The following is an 18,892-nucleotide window of genomic DNA, read 5'->3' as shown; positions in this document are numbered from 1 at the left end:
TGATCAACTTTATTGGTGAAATCTTTTATCCTAATTTTAATTACAAAATCATTTTAATCGTTTGTTGATTCTCCGACATTCTAATCCCCCTGTTTTGCACAGATGTACGGAAATGTCATAACCCACTGTCACCTATATACCCTCTTTCCCAGATTCCCACGACGGCAGGTAGGAAAGATCTTTCAGAAACATGGGTAAATTGCATATGCTTGGTATTTTTTTCTGTTGGCTTTGAACATTAGGTATCAGTGGTTGTGTATTCATCTTGCCAAACATTGTTTTCCATTGCTTTATGTGCATTAAAGTCTCTGTGATGACTGTTGGGTTTGTGTGTTGTGGTTTCGTGTTGCATGTGATGCAGACTGCTGTTGTGGGCTACAAGTAACAATTTGTAGCCAATCACTCATTGATAGCACTAAATATTCCTTTCAGCTCGTATCTTGGCTCAGAAACAGTTATGAACTCAGGAACTCAGGAAAGAAGACAAAAGTAAACGCCATTGCTGCAGTGGCCTCTCACTTGTAGACCTGTGCAATAACATATGGGGGATATAAATGATCAACTTTTTAGAAAAACTTTCGCGGAACTTGGCCAAAAAATCTGGTTGAACCTGCTATATGCTAAAATATAGTCATGCAAAGGTCCACTGAAACTACACTTATTATACTGTATGTAAGATAGACATCTAAAAATCTAACTTTTCAAACATTATTTAGGCCAGTTTTAATAGAAGTATTTTCAACTGCAAATTATCAAAACCAGGTTCAATGGGATGTGCTGTTTGTTGCCTGGTTCAACAGTATTGGGAAACAGGAGGAGGGAAGGATAAAAAAAAGAATGGGAAATGAAAGGAGAGAAATAACAAAAGACAGACTGACATAAGAGGTAATAACTGGAAAAAATAAAGGAGAAATGAAGGAAGGGAGAAAGGAAAGATGCCAAGTTTTCCAAGGGAAATGTTGTGTTTTTGCCATACAGGGCAGTTTGCCTTCATTTTACCACATAAGCAGGGCGATATTTCTTCAATGCAAGTTTGATCCTCTGCTCCCACGCCAGATATGTTTTACAAAAAGTTTCATGAATATTCCGGCATAGGTTTTTACAGAGGCTAGTGGGCTGTACAATGTTAACTAACAAATGACATGATTTTCCAAATTAAACATATAAAAACAACATATTTTTTAAAAACCTGTTCACAAACAATGAATGTATCCTAGAAGAGTAGATGTACATGTATATATATACAGTCCCATCTCAGTCTCTGCCTAATATCATGGTATAAGTTGTGCCCAGTGGTGGGAAGTAGCCTAACTAAGTACATTTACTCAAGTACTGTACTTAGGTAAAATTGATGAGGTACTTGTACTTTACTTGAGTATTTCTATTTTCTGCTACTTTATACTTCAACTCCACTACATTTCTAAGGAAAATATTTTAGTTTTTACTCCACTACATTTATTTGACAACTTCAGTTACTACTTTGCAAATTCAGATTATTAATACAAAATATAATCAACAAATAAATTAGGATGTATTATTATAGGTTATATGGAAGCCCTGAGAGGCAAGTGAGAGAAAAAAATTCTGGCGATCCATTTTCTAAGTCTGATAAATTGTTTTCTCTCCTGTGTTTATGACTTAAGAACAGGTGATAAAACTAACAGTCGTTAATTCAAGCCATATTCATGATATTAATTTAATAATTTAAATGTTTTTTGGGGGGTCAGAAAATGGTTTGAGTTCCAGGGCTGAGACAGAATGCTATAAGTAACACTGTTAACACTGTGCTACCTTACAGAGAAATACAAAACCGTAATAATGAGCCTTTAAAATATACATTTTACAAGGGGCACGAAGCGAGCCACCTGTTCATGACAAGCGGTAATGATTCTGAATGTGTCGGAACAACCAGCAAGAAGACTCAAAATTTTGTTAATTTATTTCCAGTTTCAACACAGTATAATATCACAGAAGTCTTGTTGTTTAAAACAGGGGAATAAATAACTTCCAACTTTACAAAAACAAATACTCGCAGACTTATCAATACGATGGATAATGTCATGTATACTTACAAATGAACTCGCAAACTGGCTCCTCTCCCGCTTCACGCCTCTCCTGTCCCCGCCTGAACCTTCCTTGTCTTCCTCGTCCCTTGAGTCAGAGTCCTGGCCGGTCCTCAGTAGTGTATTCCGTCGTCAAACTGGTCTCGGAGGCTGTTTCGGTCCCGGTCCCGTGTTCACTGGGAGACTGCTGAGCCCGGTTCTGTTGCCAGCTTGCCGGGCTCTGGTTATGGTGCTCATTCCAGCGCCACTCCCCGGCAGCGTTCCCCGCTGGGTCCCCCACCCCGGGCCTGAAAACCTCTTCCTTCCAGCGGTCCAAAGCTCCTGTGCTAGTGGTGTAAACAAACACCAACACTCACCCGATGTTCCAAGCTCAGCTAATAGGACTGCTAACTAGCTAATGGCAACTACAGTTAGCAGCAGTGTGCGCTGGTAAGTGACTTTCCTGTTACAAGAGAAAAGGTCTGTGTTGCAACAATCCCCCGATACTTTCGTCCCAGCCGTAACGGCAAGGCGCAGCTCCCAAATGGAGTTTAAGGTGTTTGTTTTTTTCTGCGACTAACCGAGCAATGAAAACTTGGTCGACTAAGAATATTCTCATTGACTAACGGTTAGGTCGAATACCAGAGGGCAGCATAGTAATGTTCAATAACATGAAATATATGTACCTTGCATGGAAAATATATGGAGTGCATGGAAAAATTAAAACTCATCTGGAAGAAAATTTTTAGTCCTGTTTAGAACATGGGGTAGTCGTGCACTTCAGCCTCCTGTGGCCGACATGAGTATTACAACAACAAACACACAAAAATGATCCTGACCCTGACCCCAAGTCACAAGCTACCCAGCAGTATACAAAGTAATTAAAATCAGCCCCACCTTTACCAGCTGCAACATTAAAGTGATGTACACATTAATGCTTCAATAATTATAATACAATAATATCAATAATAATAACGAACATTATTCTGAAATGGGCCTTAATGGTTACCAAGGTGTACCCAACCTCTTGCCCAAAGAGCGCTGGGATAAGCCATGACCCCAACTGAATAAATTATTTGTTTAGAGAATAGATAGATGGATGGATACATTATTTACTGATTTTTTTTCTGGAGGAGAGGAAATGGTACAGTGTGGTAGTGAAACCAAAGGAGTTGTGAGTATAAGAGAGAAACTGGCCGACAGGCGACAGGCAAGAAACCTCTGTGTCGTCTTTTGACTCAGAACTAAACTTTAAGGTTTGTGGGGGGTATGTCATCAAAACTGCTTTTTATCATCTCAAAAATATTTCTCTCTGTGAGCTACACAGAGAGACTAATGCACACATTTATATCCAGCAGGCCAGACTATTGCAATGCTCTCCTATCTGGTCTACCCAAAAAAGTCATAAATCAGTTACAATTGATTCAGAACTCTGCTGCCTGAGTGCTGACAAGGACCAGAAGGAGAGAACACATTACACCTATTTTATAGTCCTTACATTGGTTGCTTGTCAGTTAAAAAAAAAAAAATCTTTTACTCGTCTTTAAAGCACTTTGTGGTCTTGTACCAGCCTATTTGTCTGACATGCTTGCAATGTATGAATGTGGACTCTGGCACAAGTCTTTTAGTTGTTCCAAAGTGCACGACAAAAACTTTTGGTGAGACAGCTTTTAGTTTTTATGCTCGGAGCCGTTGTAACAGTCTGCCTGAGAATCTGAGAGCAATGAAGGAAGGGATTTGTTGATCTCTTTCAACGTAAACCTAAAACCCACCTCTTTATCCTGGCTTTCGATTAGAATGTTTTATTTCATTATTTATTTTATTTAATAATTTATTTTATTATTGTATTAATGTTTTAAAATGTCATACTCCATCTTATCTAATTGTTAGTCTTTTATCTGTTTTATTGTTTAAAAAAATCTATTTTATTGGTTTTATTATTACATTTTAAAAAAATAAAATAGTTTTACTGTTTACATTTGTACTCTCAGCTTGTCAGTCATCTGTAAAACACTTTGAATTGCACTAACCTGTACGAAAGGAGCTACACAAATAAAGTTTGAGTGATTTATTGATTGATATAATCATTTTAAATGAAGTGAAGCCAAATGACTTGCTAACACAAATGAAATGGCAATGTTTAGCATCTGCCCTTGTGATGACAAAAGAGAAAAAGAAAAAAACGTTCTGAGGCATGAGAATGACTGGAAGAGCCATAGCAACACATTTATGTGGTTGTCTCGTGCTCATTCGAGGATGACAGATGCTCATAGAATACGGCCAAACGTGTGAAATGTTTGGTTGATTTGGTTTCCCTGAACAACTTGTGAGCGACCATGGCCCTCAATTTATTTCCCAATAATTTGGGAAGGCCCTTATAATTGGTGGAGTGAAATATATTCATTCTGCTCGACAAATGGATTAATAGAAATATTTGTGCAAAGCATGAAACAGGCCCAGAACACTTCACAAGGACAAGACTCTTTTCATCAGCTACTGAATACTTTCCTGCAGTCTTGTCCCACATGCAACTATAAAAGTTGCAGCACTCTATGAATGCACCAATCACATGCTGATCCCATGTTTCATTTGGCCAGCATAAATGGTGATTCTGGTCCAGTATCAGTATTAGATTGTGGATCACTAATAAAATGGCAGCCATACACCACCTTAACAATGGGCCACAATGGTTTCTTCTACATTAATAGCGCAAAGCTGTTGCGTGGATGGAAACTCCACCAGCAGTGGCAGAGTTGGTGATAATCTTGAGTTGCAGCTGCCAAATGGGCCAGCCAGACGCTACGTTTTGTTTGTGTGTTTGTTTAAATCCCCATTACCAACTGTAAAAACAACAGTAACTACTGTTCCTGGGGTCAACTAACATAACATCCATACACACCATGAGACTCAACTAACGACAAACACTGAGACAAAACAACACAATAATTCAAAACCTGTCTAATACAATAGATAGCTCTACATTACATCACCTCTAAGTGAGCAATAAAGCAACATACATCATCTGATTACAAATAAATCAAGATGGATAGATCTTTCCATTAATATCACATCTTTAGGAGTAAAACCAGGACTATCTTTGGCAACTCCATTTCTTGTGTAAATAAATACAATCTTAGCATTTTATTAAAGCGTGTAAAGCACCTTCGTCCATTTGTTTCTCTGTTTGTCAGTGTCCAAATTCAGCAGCCAGTCCTATGAAACTGCTGTGGGGAAAGTCATCATGGTTCCCCCCTGCTCTTTGGATACAGAATTGCCCATCAAAATGTAGTAGATGGTTTGCATCTGATTGAGGTAGCATTAAAGTGCAATAAGCAAATACATTTTTTATTGATATTTTTCCAAAATGCAAGCCAGACATGTTGCAGTGATGCCATCAGTGTTATAGACCACTCAAATATTTTCAGCAAAGCTGTAGTTATAGTTAGTTAGTTTTTTTAATGTCCAGCCACTCAATGGTTTGAATGGTTGAACACTTGTTTGATGATTTAAAAGTATGCTAGTAAACTAGTGTGTTACCTGAACCTCGTGAGTGCTTTGGGAAAGCAACAAAGTTTATGTTAAGAATGCTTGTGATAAATAGCTAAATTTGCCTTGCTGCCCTAATCAATTTACTTTTCACTCACTCAAATTAAAGTTTACTTATTTCTTATACTGTACTGATATATTGTTTTTGGTAATTGTAGTTATGGCCAACAAATGATGTACCTTTGGCCTAAGTTTCCTTCAATAACTTTACCAACAATTACTCTTGTTTTTAGCATTGATCTAATCTAAACCTAAAGTGTGAAGCCTGAAAGGTTTAATATGGGCTTCTGGACAACACTGTATTTCCCTTTTTATTCAGAAAAAAATACAGGGAGGAGGTGACAAACTAAACTGGGATAAACACTGATTTAAAGTTCATACTTTTAGCAGTGATAAGTGACTAGGCTACATTAAAGGATATGATTCACAATTTTTCAAGTCTGTTTTAAAACAATAGTCATGTGCCCTACTGTATGTACATTGAAACAGGGTTGTCTTGCTGTAATCATTCCTCTTGTTCATATTGGCCATTAAGAGATCCCTTCCAAAACCGATTTCAATATGTGATGGGCGACAAAATCCAGAGTCCTCTCTTTGTGCAAAAATATATTCCAGTTTATCTGAGGCTTATATGAGGCTTCAGTACAGTGGATTTCCTCCAAAGTTACAGTGTTTTTAGTACAAAATTCCCTATTTTTTTGTTACTGTTCTTCCACTGCTGCTCAACAGGGAAACACTGTCTGTGGAAACACAAAGAGGGAATTTTATACTAAAAAGACTGTAAAGTAGAAGAAATACATCTGTTTTACATAAAAATTATCATTATTATCAAATATTATCATTATTATTATTAAAACTAAAATCCTGGCTATGGCTCTAGCTATAAATTTGTTTTGGTTAAGTTATTCTTCCAATCACCAACACTAAGAAAGAAAATAGGAAAACAAACAGACCAACTTACTGCGAGAGAAGTAAGGTATCATAAAGTAACAATCATAAAAGGCAATGGCAGTTTCAAATTGTAAAAATAAACATAGTATACATCTCTGCCGTATGGTAGCAACAGGCCAAACACGGTTAAAAAGACAGACAGGGACACCACGGAGTTATATGTGTCCTGTAACTCTGGCCAGTTAGATTTTATTCGTCATTGGTACATCCGGGTACTTTATTTTTTGATTGACAGTTGCCATGGCAACAAGCTAGAGCATCGCCATTTTGTCAGGAGGGTTTTTTTCCCAGCTCAGTCTTTTCAAATGTTCTCCCTTCCCGCCGGAATAATGCTGTCAATGGATATATATTTGACGTTTTTGGATATCGAAATGCGTCTAGTGGATCGGATTAAGAAGATCAAGAGGCCGACGTTTTAACATAGTTGAAATAATTAGGCGGCGCCGCACTAACTCAGTTGTCCGTGTCTCTGGTCCACCGGGCCGGTTCACTGCGCAGGTTTGGACCGCGCGCCATTTTGTGAAAATTGACACAAAATTCCTAACCAAAATTATCAGAGGACACGGTTTCTGTTTCATGTTTAAAATACTCCGGATTTAACGGTATTGTCGTATTTATCGAAGTGGCCGACGCTAAATTTGCAAAGACAACGTTAAATCAGAATTTGGCATAACGTTTATTTAGCGGTAGCTAGAATTGTTAGCTCGAGGCTAGCCAAAGAAGCTACAGCTAGCCAGGGCAGGTAGCTAATGTTAGCTGCGTTCATTTTGTCAACTAGCTAGCCAGTTCGCTAAGGTTAGCTAGTAAGTTATGCGTGCTAGTTAACGTTAGCATGTTGCTAGTCATCAGCTGATAGTAACGTTAGTCAAAGTTGCTTCGATCGCCGATGTTCATCAAAGCTTGGAATATGAAAAGCGTATTAAATCTGGCTGGCGAATAATTTTAGAGTTTGCCGATCAGAGGACGGGGATTGGATTTAACGTTAACATTACTCGCTAACCGTGCAGGGAGGGGAGAATCTCAAGCTGGATAAGTTTCCTCATCATACAGGTTATTGGACTTTAAATGAAGATCGTGCCATCAGAGGTGAGCAATTATAAAATAGTATCTTTGACATGTTAGCTTAACATTTAACGTTAAGGCTTTCGCAGATTTATATTATATGTAACGTGAATAGTTAACAATGATGGACGCGACAGTTTAGTTGAGAATGGTAGCTTGTGGTATGGCGGCTAGCTAACATTCTGTGGCGGTGCCGAGTCCGCTGAAGCCAGCGTTAACATTTGCTTTCAGTCAATAGGTCAACGGACTAATTTTAACGTTAGACGGCAACAGTTTTCCAGGTTGTTGTGAGCTAGAGGGTGCAACGGATTGTGTGGGCTTGGAAGGAGAGTCATGCTGGCACGGTGTTAACGTACAGCTAACGTTAACCCTGCGATATTAGACACTGTCATTGTACGATTTAAGCAAATGTTGCCGTGTAAGCTAACAGCCCCGTTTGATTTACTGTCAATGCAATGTCTAACTGTATTCATATTAAATGTGTAGTTTGGGCTTTACAATTGTACAGAACGGAAGCTCACCTAGCTAACCTGGCTAACGCCTGGTTGCTAATTCGGCTAACCTGGCTAATGGTTAACGTTGACTTGTTGACGAACCAGCTGAATGGGCCCCACAACCCGCTGGCTGAACACAGCGTCACTAGCTAACGTTAACGTTAGATTGGTGAGAGATATGCTTGCTTGTCCCGCAGTTTTCAGGGTAACGTTAACGACGACAACGTTAACTAGTTAGACTGCTAACGTTAACGGGAGCCTGAATACGTTTGCAATTTATACGAGGAATTGGAGGCATACACGGACGATATGTAGCAAGAAAGGACGCAAATTAACACTTAATATGCTTTCTAATTTCCAACCATGACGAGATCTACCCCATCATCTGTAAGTACAGAGATACTCGGGCACCGTTTTTATACACGGACGTTAGGCTTTTAATTGTTTTGGATGGATTACATTTGATTCAGCTTTGGAATGGATCTAATCAGTTGGGCGTGAGAAGATGACACATAGACTTGTTACAGTGGTCTTTAGCTATCACTTATGATATGATATGGCTACTAATAGCAAGCTAGCTGTCGTTATATTTACACCTAAATAGGCCCGTTGATGCCGTGATGAGTAGAGCCAGGAAAGGAACTGTTCATATGTCAGTACTGAAAATGAAGAATAATCAAACCTTTTAGGAGAGAGTAAAGAGCTACAAGTGCGCTTTCAAAATGGCTTTGTGGTCAAATACAGCTTGGATTTTTCTAGTACGGTTAGTGATTTTTAAAATGTCAAATTCACCCTATAGTTATGTTAGGCAGATGTCAGGTATTGTGTTTGTAAAATGTGCTCAAACCAAACTTTTCAGCTCTTTGTCAATTGCATAATCTTGTACAGTAATTTCAGTTGGGCTAGTTGGGCTACCTATTTTGAAAAATATATATTTCATGTCTTAAAATCCACTATAATTTAAAAGGTATAATGACTGTGAACATGCTGAGTGGAGATCCAGTGCTATTAAGTCCGCAACAATATTAATCCTGATTTGTTTGGTTAAGTTTTATGTAGTCTATGCCTGTCAGAGTGAACTATTTATCTTTTAACAGTTTCACAAGAGCTTCAGATCTTTTATGTTTTTTAAAATGTCATTGCCTGGGAATGAATTACTTTTGACTGTTTACGTTTTTGAATTTCATCTTTATTTTAAAATTCTACAAAAGTTCATACATTTACCCTAAGCACTTTTTAAAGTTTTGGGGTGTTCTCCGTTCTTTAGGGGTCCTCTGTCCCTTCTTCTCATCAAAAGTTAAACCACTATGAAGTTAAATCCCCACCAAAGATGCACAATGATAATGATCTGTTTTTATTCTTTGTAGTGGGTTGTGGTTTGCTGCTGGACTCTCCTCCCAGGATGATATGAAATTTTACAGGAGATGATGCATCCAGGTTAGCTGCTATATATTAAGCCTTAACCCTTTGGTGGGAAGTGGTACACCTAAGATCTTCTTCTCTTTCAGTTATTTTGCTGTTTTGAATTTGACATGCAGAGTCACAAATTTTAGGACATTCTTAAGTGAGGAAAAAGTCATACCATGTTAAATCATTATTAAGATTGGTCAATGCACTATTTAAATTTCCATTTAATGCAGTTTAACTTTTGATGACAGAGCTTAAAGTGGTTAAAATTAGTTTGAGATAATTGTTTTCAGGTCTCAGCTGAACAAGCAGGAGAATAGACACATTAGTCATCATGACAAATCAGTCTTATCATATTTTAATGTGTATTAAAAGAGTCAAATGAAAATTCTTGGATATAGGCTTATCTAATTTGTTTTACTTTAACAGTATAGTTGGGTCCATCCTTGCAACATGAGGTTTAAAAAAGAAGAAAAAAGATTTATACAATAGATAAATACATTAATAAAAAATCTATCTATCTATCTGTCTATCTCTTTCTTTCTCTCTCACTATATATATATATATATATATATATATATATATATATATATATATAAAATATCTTAGTTTCTTAAAATACAGCCTTTGCCTGTGCTCTATCATCTTACAGTTCCTCTTATTTCTGTCAGTGGATGTGTATTTTTTCCTTTTCCAAAGCTGGGTCAGCTTTCTAATGCTCTCAGATGGAGTGCAGGTTTTGGGCTGTGCAGCTATTTTGCTGTCAGGCTCTTGTGTTGAAAGCAGCGTCTAAGTGTGCCAAAGTTCAATTTTATTTCTTGTTTATTTCTTGTTTTCTCATTGGAAAATGGGAGCAGCTCTGCCCTGGCAACAAAAGTAGGCTATTTGCATACTGCGTTGTGATTGGTCTGTGCATTGATGGGCTTGCCAAATCACGCTGTATCTCTGTGGTGATAGGCTATGCTAATTAGGTGCTGTTGCTGGGATTCTGAATAGTGGTTACTGTGTAGCACTGGTGAATTGTGTTGTCTGGTGAGAGATGCTGATAGCTGAACATGCTATTTGATAATTTTTTGATTCCTTCTGGCTTAAAATGAAGGATGATTCACTGGATAGTGTGGAGATGCTTTCTTTTAACCCCTTTTCACTGTTAAACCTGCTGTTTTCCTCCCTTTTCTTTATAAAGGTTGATATATTACTGCTATAATTTATTTTGTGGTTATCCTTTGATGCATTTTTCTGACTTTACATGTTTAACAAATGACAATATGTATTAATCTGATATTTCTCTTAACAATGAATTGATCCTTGTTATTGTTCTCAACATCTAATGATCATTTTTCTCTGTGTTAAAGTGTGAGCTTGATCATTTCAGCATACATGTAAATATCACAAATGCATAATTTGCATTTTGCATATATTTTTCTTTCCCAAAGGTAAATGTAGACATTTTTGTCTAAAGGACATTCTCACTGGTTAGATTAAGCAGCAAATAATGCCCAATTATATTAAATCTGTACAATAAGCAGCAAATATCTTTACCTGTTTTATTTTTGGGACAAAAATCTCGTGTGAAAGAGGAAATGCAGTTGTTTTACATCAAGATTATTACCCCTTTTCCTCCTTTTGTTGTGTTACATATAATGTTGAATTAAGGTAATATGCAACTCATAGCAGTGTTAATTTCTTCCAGGAGGAGAGACTTCAGCATGCAAACCTTCGTCCGTCCGGCTTGCGCCCTCTTTTTCTTTACACACTGCTGGTCTTCAGATGGCTGCTCCAATGCCCCATACGCACCAGCAGTACAGTGACCGCCACCAGCCAAGCACTGACCAATCTGTTACGGTCTTACCGTACAGCGACCAGACACCACAGCTCACTGCCAATCAGGTACACTAACCCTACCCTACCCCAGCTCTTGAATTTCTTTTAGTCTTAATGGGTAGTGTTACAAGAATGGCAATACTTGTGATATGAAAGACTACTTCCCTTTTTGCTGCTGTCACCAGGCAGAGTAGCTGCTTGTCAAAGGTTCTTTCAGTCTAGCCATTCAATATTGTGCAAACTTTATTGTATTAAATTTAATGAATGACCTCTAAGATTAGCTTTTAGCAATTTAGATCAGCCCTATTACTTGTTACAAAAGTACTGTGCATATTGTTTGTTTATGAAATGTTGTGATTTTCCCTTTTGGTACTCCAGAGGCACATGCCCCAGTGCTTTCGTGACCCAACTTCAGCTCCCCTGAGGAAGCTCTCCATTGACCTTATCAAAACATACAAACACATCAATGAGGTTAGTTTTGTTTTTCATTAAATGCATCTATCAATATCATTTGTTTTGTTAAATTGTAAATATTAGTAAAACATTGCAAATTTAAGAGATACTATAAAATGTCTTCAAGTGTGCTCATGTGAATTGTTTAATTGTTAATTTCTAGGTGTATTATGCAAAAAAGAAGCGACGGCACCAACAGGGTCAGGGTGAAGACTCCAGTCACAAAAAAGAGAGGAAAGTCTTTAATGATGGCTATGACGATGATAACTATGACTACATCGTCAAGAATGGGGAGAAGTGGATGGACCGCTATGAGATTGATTCCTTGATAGGAAAAGGATCATTTGGACAGGTGCTTAATTATAAATTACGCGCACACACTTGCATGTGACAGAGAAAATTGTCTTGAATTTGGAGAAACGAATGATGGTTTCATTTTGCTCTGTATAAATAACCTCAAGATATTTGATTCTACTTACTGAAGATTTTTCATGTGCAGATAACATTTGAAGTGTTGATGTTCATTAACAAACAAACAATTCCAATTTAACTTTGGGGGACATTGACATTTGCTTTTGTTGGCATCTTTAGGTTGTGAAAGCATACGACCGTGCTGAGCAGGAATGGGTTGCCATTAAGATCATCAAGAACAAGAAAGCTTTCCTCAATCAAGCCCAGATTGAAGTGCGCCTCCTAGAGCTCATGAACAAACATGATACCGAGATGAAATACTACATTGGTAATCCACTCTTGAAATTTGCCTATGATCTGACAAGACCTAAAATAATTAAAAGGATTTTCCTGTATTTGACTAACATGGGTACAATTTGGTTTTCTGCAGTTCACCTAAAGCGTCACTTCATGTTCCGGAACCACCTCTGCCTCGTGTTTGAGATGCTTTCATATAATCTGTATGACCTACTCCGAAATACCAACTTCCGTGGCGTCTCGCTCAACCTCACCCGGAAGTTTGCCCAGCAGCTATGCACGGCGCTGCTCTTCCTGGCCACCCCCGAGCTCAGCATCATCCACTGTGACCTGAAGCCTGAGAACATCCTCCTCTGTAACCCCAAGAGGAGTGCCATCAAAATAGTGGACTTTGGCAGCTCATGCCAACTGGGACAAAGGGTATCAAGCTGCAGTTTTCTTTATCTGCACTAAAATGAATGTATGCAATGTCCCCTGAGAAGTGTGTGATAGTTGTTGCTTCTAAACATTAGGTGTAATTAATAGGTAATTCAGAGTTTACAGGCAAATGGGGAGTCTGACTGTCCGTGCTTTCTTTTTGTAGATATACCAATATATCCAGAGTCGCTTCTACCGTTCCCCAGAGGTGCTGCTGGGAATGCCCTATGACCTGGCCATCGACATGTGGTCCTTGGGTTGCATCTTGGTTGAGATGCACACTGGAGAACCTCTCTTCAGCGGAGCCAATGAGGTATAAGGAACTGAAACACTACTCAGATTTGTTCTTTGTTGTGTTTTCTAATTTAAGTGAGAATGGCAATGTTTCATTGACACTGATAGCTTACAACCTTTTCACCTGATGTCTAGTTTATGAATAATGTTATGTAGATCTCAAGCTTAAAACATGTCACACAACAATCAATTGTTAAGCCTTGAAATTGTTGTTTCCAGTTATTGTGGCCACTTGCCTGAGCCTAAATGTTTAGTTAGGTCATCTTAGGAAAACATTTGATGACATTTAACTTAACACATATATATATATATATATATGGTATAAAATGTATTTAGTCTGCTGTCTTTTAAGTTGCAGATATACAATGTAAATGCTACTGTAACTTGATTAATAACTTTTTCCCCAGGTGGACCAGATGAACAAAATAGTTGAGGTTCTTGGTATCCCACCTAATCACATAATGGACCTAGCCCCCAAAGCCAGGAAGTTCTTTGAGAAGCTTTCGGATGGTACATGGAGTGTTAAGAAGACCAAAGATGGCAAAAGGGTGAGCTCCGTTTTTTGCTGCAGTCAGACTCTGACTAAAAAGTGTCTTTGTGATTACTGTTAAAACCAAGGTAGATTGTGTGATGACATACAGAAGCCACGGCTGAGTAAATCTCTTAATCTTTGTGTACTCTGCCTTAAACAGTATAAGCCTCCAGCCTCGCGGAAGCTCCACTCCATCCTGGGTGTGGAGACAGGGGGTCCAGGTGGCCGGCGGGCGGGGGAGTCTGGCCATGCTGTTGCTGACTACTTGAAGTTCAAGGACCTGATCCTCCGGATGTTGGACTATGACCCTAAGAGCCGCATCCAGCCCTACTATGCCCTGCAGCACAGCTTCTTCAAGAAGACTGCGGATGAGGGGACAAACACAAGCAGCAGCGTGTCTACAAGCCCCGCATTAGAGCAGTCCCAGTCTTCAGGAACCACCTCCAGCACCTCCTCTAGTTCAGGTAACTGCCACCTGAAAACTGGCCAGCTGCTCCACTGTCTTTCATTTAAAGTAGTGAAACCCATTCATTTGTCAGTTGTGTTCTAAGATAACCTGAGAAAAGGTATCATCACTTCACTACAATTATCTATTCCATAAAGGGTATGATTTTGAGGAACTTGGCATCAATATTGTGAACTGTAGCATGTTATTAATCGGAAAGAAACACATTAAAATTACTAAACTATTCAAATCCATTTCATTGTGGAACTTTGAGGCAAATGTGTTTATAAACATTAGCTAATCCTATTGTAGCATTTTACATGAAGTTGTTGAGGCTGCACTTGTGACACTTTTGTTTAACCCTTAGGAGGATCATCTGGGACAAGTACCAGTGGCAGAGCAAGATCAGACCCTACCCATCACCACTTGCACAGTGGAGGACACTTCGGCACGGCCATGCCTGCCATCGATGGTGACAGCCTCTGCCCACAGGTCAGTAAGTTACCCAGAATGATGTGAAATTTTATCTGATACTGAGTGGAAGTACTGTAATGGTGGTAAATTAAAATGCCCCAATTATTTTCAAGTGTTTGCACAACAAATGTAAAAGAAATTGATTAATAAACAAATGCCTTCAAAAAATGTTTTTTCATGGTGCTTGATTGACTGTTGTTGATGAAGTGATCCTATAATACAAGACAGGATTCATATCAAATTCAAAAACTGGTCTTGAAATCAGATTTAATTAAAGTGTGATTGGGCCTCAGTTTCTGGCAAGTAACATCGACAAAAACTTTAACTTTATTTCATTAAGTGTACTAAAATTGAAGTGTCTTACAATGTTACATGGTGAAGAACAGAAACTCTGTTTAATCTTCTTGCAGATCATAACATTTAAGCAATACTAACTTAAGACCCTAAAAATAGTGCAGCCATATTCCACAACTGACTCTTATTTGCTTGACATTGACAGGCAAGACAGCCTTACCCACCCCCACTGGTGTGGGGAGGTGGCGTTGGACCAGAGTCAGTCACTGGAGAAACCCACCCAGTTCAGGAGACCACCTTCCATGTTCCCCCTCAGCACCCTAAGGCCCTGCATCCCCACTCACATACTCATCATCACCACGGGCCGATGATGGCTACACGGCCACGCCCACGCCACTACACCTCCCCGACACACAGCTCCTCGACACAGGACTCCATGGAGGTGGTTCATGGCCATCTGTCCATGACCTCCCTGTCTTCCTCTGCCTCCTCTTCCTCTACATCGTCCTCTTCCACTGGGAACCATGGCAACCAGGCCTACCAGCTCCGCCATTTGCCTGCCGGAGCCCTTGACTTTGGTCAGAATGGTGGGCTGAGCATGGGGCTAGGTGCCTTCTCGAACCCACGGCAGGAGACTGGCATGGCAGCGCACCCTGCATTCTCCATGGGCACGAACACAGGGCCTGCCCACTACCTAGCAGAAGGCCACCTGGGCATGAGGCAGGGCATGGACCGGGAGGAGTCTCCAATGACTGGAGTGTGTGTGCAGCAGAGTTCTATGGCCAGCTCGTGACTGCACTGACATTTGGCTGTGTGTTCCCCCTGTGCGTCATTTTTAAGGTGGTGTTTTTTACTACAAGGTGTGTTGAGAACAAAAGCTGCTCACGTCAGAAGGGAGATATCACTGAACCGCTACTACAGAGAAAAACCTTTGTTAAAAAGTATATATGTAATTTTCATCAGTTTTTCTTTTGCAATCATTAGGCACAAAATAATACTGCGGAATAACCATAGTGAGATTGAGACATCCATCTTACCATTTCACCAGTTTCATGTAACCACCAAGTAATCACCATATGGTATTATGTGGCAAAATCTTCTAAGGAGCATTTCAGAGCGAAGTTTGAAGCTGTTTTGCAGGTAGCTGTTGGTGATGAAATGCTTGGCGTCCTCTTTCAGTTCAAACCGTGGACTGCCTGACATTACTGTTCCACTGGTTCCTAATTATTTTGCCCTTTTTAAGTGAAATTTCTCGTAAAAGCTGCTTGTAAATCCTGTAGCTTGACAATGAGGGGAAGTGTTTGCGGTGATATTTCTTGTTGTTGGTCGGTATTGTGTAACTCTGTTAAAGGGGAGCACATAGCAGTGGAGTCCCTATAGCGCGTGCTGGCCGGGTGGAGAGGAGACCCTGCAGGTGGATACTGACACCAACCGGGTCAAAGGAGAGAGGGAAGCACCACCCCTCAGGCCTAGAGGCCCCGTAGTCCTGCAAGCTGCAACCGGGCCCGGCACAGATGAGAGCAGCGATGGGCACGGGAGACGAAAGGATCCAGCCCAGTGAAAGGAAGACAGTCAGTGGCTGGTTCTAGATAACCCTTTGGCCTTATGACTCATGGACTTGGAATGGGATGGAGCTGGACGTTATCATTTGAATTAAGATGGCTTTTCTCTATTTTTCTCTCTAGACAGCCCTTAATTCTTTAAGGAAATTAAAACAACTTAGAAAAGGTAAATAAGAATGGTAATTTGAGGCCTTTCTCGACAAAGATTTCTTCTTCAGCAGGGCCCCACATAACAGGGTCTTATTGTACACAACAACCTCCTAAACATTACTTCCTTGAAAATCTTATTCACTGGTTAAGGATTTTGCAGTGGAAAGAACTATCTATTCCAGAGTCTACCCTTTTATGTTTTGTTATTTTTCCCCCTTGCATGTAGTTCCTCATCAGAACCACCTGCACAAGTCTCTCCATCCAAAACATGGAAACTGAAGAAAAAAATGAGTTAAGTGACTGCCTTTTTTCTCCTCAAATTATGCTGTGAATTTTACAAGAATTTATTTTCCCTTTGGATATGTTTTTATACCAAAGCAGTTGTTTTATAGCATATAGGTGTCTGTAACCAATAATGTAGCAGTTCACCACTTTGACGCAAAGTTTATCAAGATCTTATTTTAACGTCAATACAAACAGCTGCAATATATTACTTTAGCAAAACTGGAGACCGTTGTTGAGACCGTTGGCTATTGTGTATTCTGGCCAGATTTGTTTGCAACGTTTTACCAAAACTGTTTCCATATTAATTGGTAGATTATTTTGGGAGTCTTTTAAAACTTTGGTATGTTAGAGAATTTGGTAGTTACTCTGCAGGCTCCAGAGTAGCAAGATAGAAGCTGATGGTTTAAAAAAAAAAAAAAAGGAGACTAATGCGTTCTATTTCTGTGTCGTCGTTTTTCTTTTGCCCCCATCATACTATTTCAAAGGGTTTTGCTGCCTTTCATACATCATTTGGTCAACTTGGCTAGTTTCTGCCGTGAAGCAAGACTTTGTCATTGTCTTGGCAGGGTAAGGATAATTGTGGCAAATCAGTTAGTGTTGAATGGTATTTTTCTGATATGGTAGGGCAAATCCCCCATGATTGTTGTCCTATTCAAAGGGAAAGGGTGTCTGTCAGCCCACAATCACATGCTTTGCCTAGGCAGACATGCATGTCCTCAAAACATTACAGTCAATAACCAGATTTTTTTTTTTTATATCAGGGATTTTGAAGTGCTTTCTTTCTTCTGTTGCTCATTTTACCAGCTTTGAAATTAGACAGAAAGACCTGCCCACAGCCACCTTTCAAATTTAAGGGCAGGCCACAGGTCATGCTGTTGCCATTTTAAAGGAGAAACCATCATAAGAAATCATGCTTGGTATTTCCACAAACACAAATGTAAAGCTACCTATATTGAGATTGGGGTTTTATCTGGATGTCAAGGTTAATTGCAAATTTGCAATCATTTTTCATACCCCGCAGAATTTGAGACATTTCGAAATTGCCAGTGGTTTTATTACTGGCACTCATACTGGTACTAAACATTCCAAAAATAAAGACTGAAAAAGAAAAAAATTGACTGCAGTGACTCGTAAGTGTGCGCCTATTTCAGATCATGCTGATTGACCTCTTATTTAGAGCAGTTGTCATGAAATGCAGCCCCTTTTTAATAGTTGAAATAGAATTTATGTATATATTTATATTTTTTTAATAAAGGAAGTATAGAACTCACTACCTTGCTCCTGCTGGTATGTTGATTATGTTTGTCAATTTGGTGACCATTCAGTGGGCAGGAACTCCTGTTTTCTTAGTGGCAAAACCTTGCCTTTTGGCAAAGGTACTTGACTACATCAGGACAACACTATGAGGTAGGGTTTGAATCAAACAGGGAAAGCTAGATCTTCAAACCTTAATAATTTTCACAGGGTATATTGTAAGTGCATGTACATCACAAACCTTACTTTTTGGTTATATGAGAAGCACATGGTTGAAAAAAAGGTTCCATCTTTCATAAGCCTGTTAAGTTTGTGGGTTATACACAAACACTATACTTGTTGACATATCTGAACACCCAACAGAAGTTGAAATCCTCTTATTTAATTTGGAATTATCCTTTTCATTTTTGATTTCACATTTTTTCACTTTTTTTGTACATGCAACATGCACTATAGAATTGAACAGCATGGGGGAAAGGATAAGTCCATGTATCCACAGATTGTAAGATCTAGTCAAGACTTTGCTGTGTTTATGACAATGCCCTTTGTATTATATTAAGACAGTCTTATGTATGATATATAAAAAGAAGTTAATTGAATTGCTCTGTGTGTCTTTATTGTTCTCTGACAATTCCATCTACACTAGCTATTTTCCAAGACAATAACTATCATACATAATTAAAGAAAAAGAAACATAA

At 39.0% G+C, this 18,892-nt stretch overlaps 1 protein-coding gene across 5 annotated transcripts; it reads left to right on the top strand.

Moving 5' to 3' along the window:
* Nucleotides 1-6,779: 6,779 nt before the first annotated feature.
* Nucleotides 6,780-18,793, top strand: dyrk1ab (dual-specificity tyrosine-(Y)-phosphorylation regulated kinase 1A, b). Of its 5 annotated transcripts, none has more exons than XM_044202316.1 (12): nt 6,780-7,625; nt 9,463-9,532; nt 11,196-11,392; nt 11,705-11,797; nt 11,943-12,131; nt 12,371-12,518; nt 12,621-12,907; nt 13,071-13,217; nt 13,606-13,746; nt 13,891-14,194; nt 14,543-14,667; nt 15,149-18,793. In XM_044202316.1, exons 2-12 carry the CDS (start codon nt 9,520-9,522, stop codon nt 15,734-15,736), a joined length of 2,232 nt encoding a protein of 743 aa, XP_044058251.1. In that variant the 5' UTR covers nt 6,780-7,625; nt 9,463-9,519; the 3' UTR covers nt 15,737-18,793. The 5 variants fall into 5 exon arrangements, with proteins under 5 accessions (XP_044058251.1, XP_044058253.1, XP_044058252.1 ...); XM_044202317.1 differs by lacking the exon at nt 6,780-7,625 and adding an exon at nt 7,755-8,482; XM_044202319.1 differs by lacking the exon at nt 6,780-7,625 and adding an exon at nt 10,360-10,378.
* Nucleotides 18,794-18,892: the final 99 nt, after the last annotated feature.

The sequence above is a fragment of the Siniperca chuatsi genome, linkage group LG7 (genome assembly GCF_020085105.1).
Source record: "Siniperca chuatsi isolate FFG_IHB_CAS linkage group LG7, ASM2008510v1, whole genome shotgun sequence".
Taxonomy (NCBI): domain Eukaryota; kingdom Metazoa; phylum Chordata; class Actinopteri; order Centrarchiformes; family Sinipercidae; genus Siniperca; species Siniperca chuatsi.
This window is presented reverse-complemented; position numbering and strand designations above follow the sequence as displayed.

What these genes read in the sequence shown, in the direction of transcription:
- dyrk1ab (XM_044202316.1), top strand. An exon ending in CGAGATGAAATACTACATTG is followed by an intron (nt 12,519 to 12,620) that starts GTAATCCACTCT and finishes GGTTTTCTGCAG; the next exon opens with TTCACCTAAAGCGTCACTTC. An exon ending in GTGACAGCCTCTGCCCACAG is followed by an intron (nt 14,668 to 15,148) that starts GTCAGTAAGTTA and finishes TGACATTGACAG; the next exon opens with GCAAGACAGCCTTACCCACC.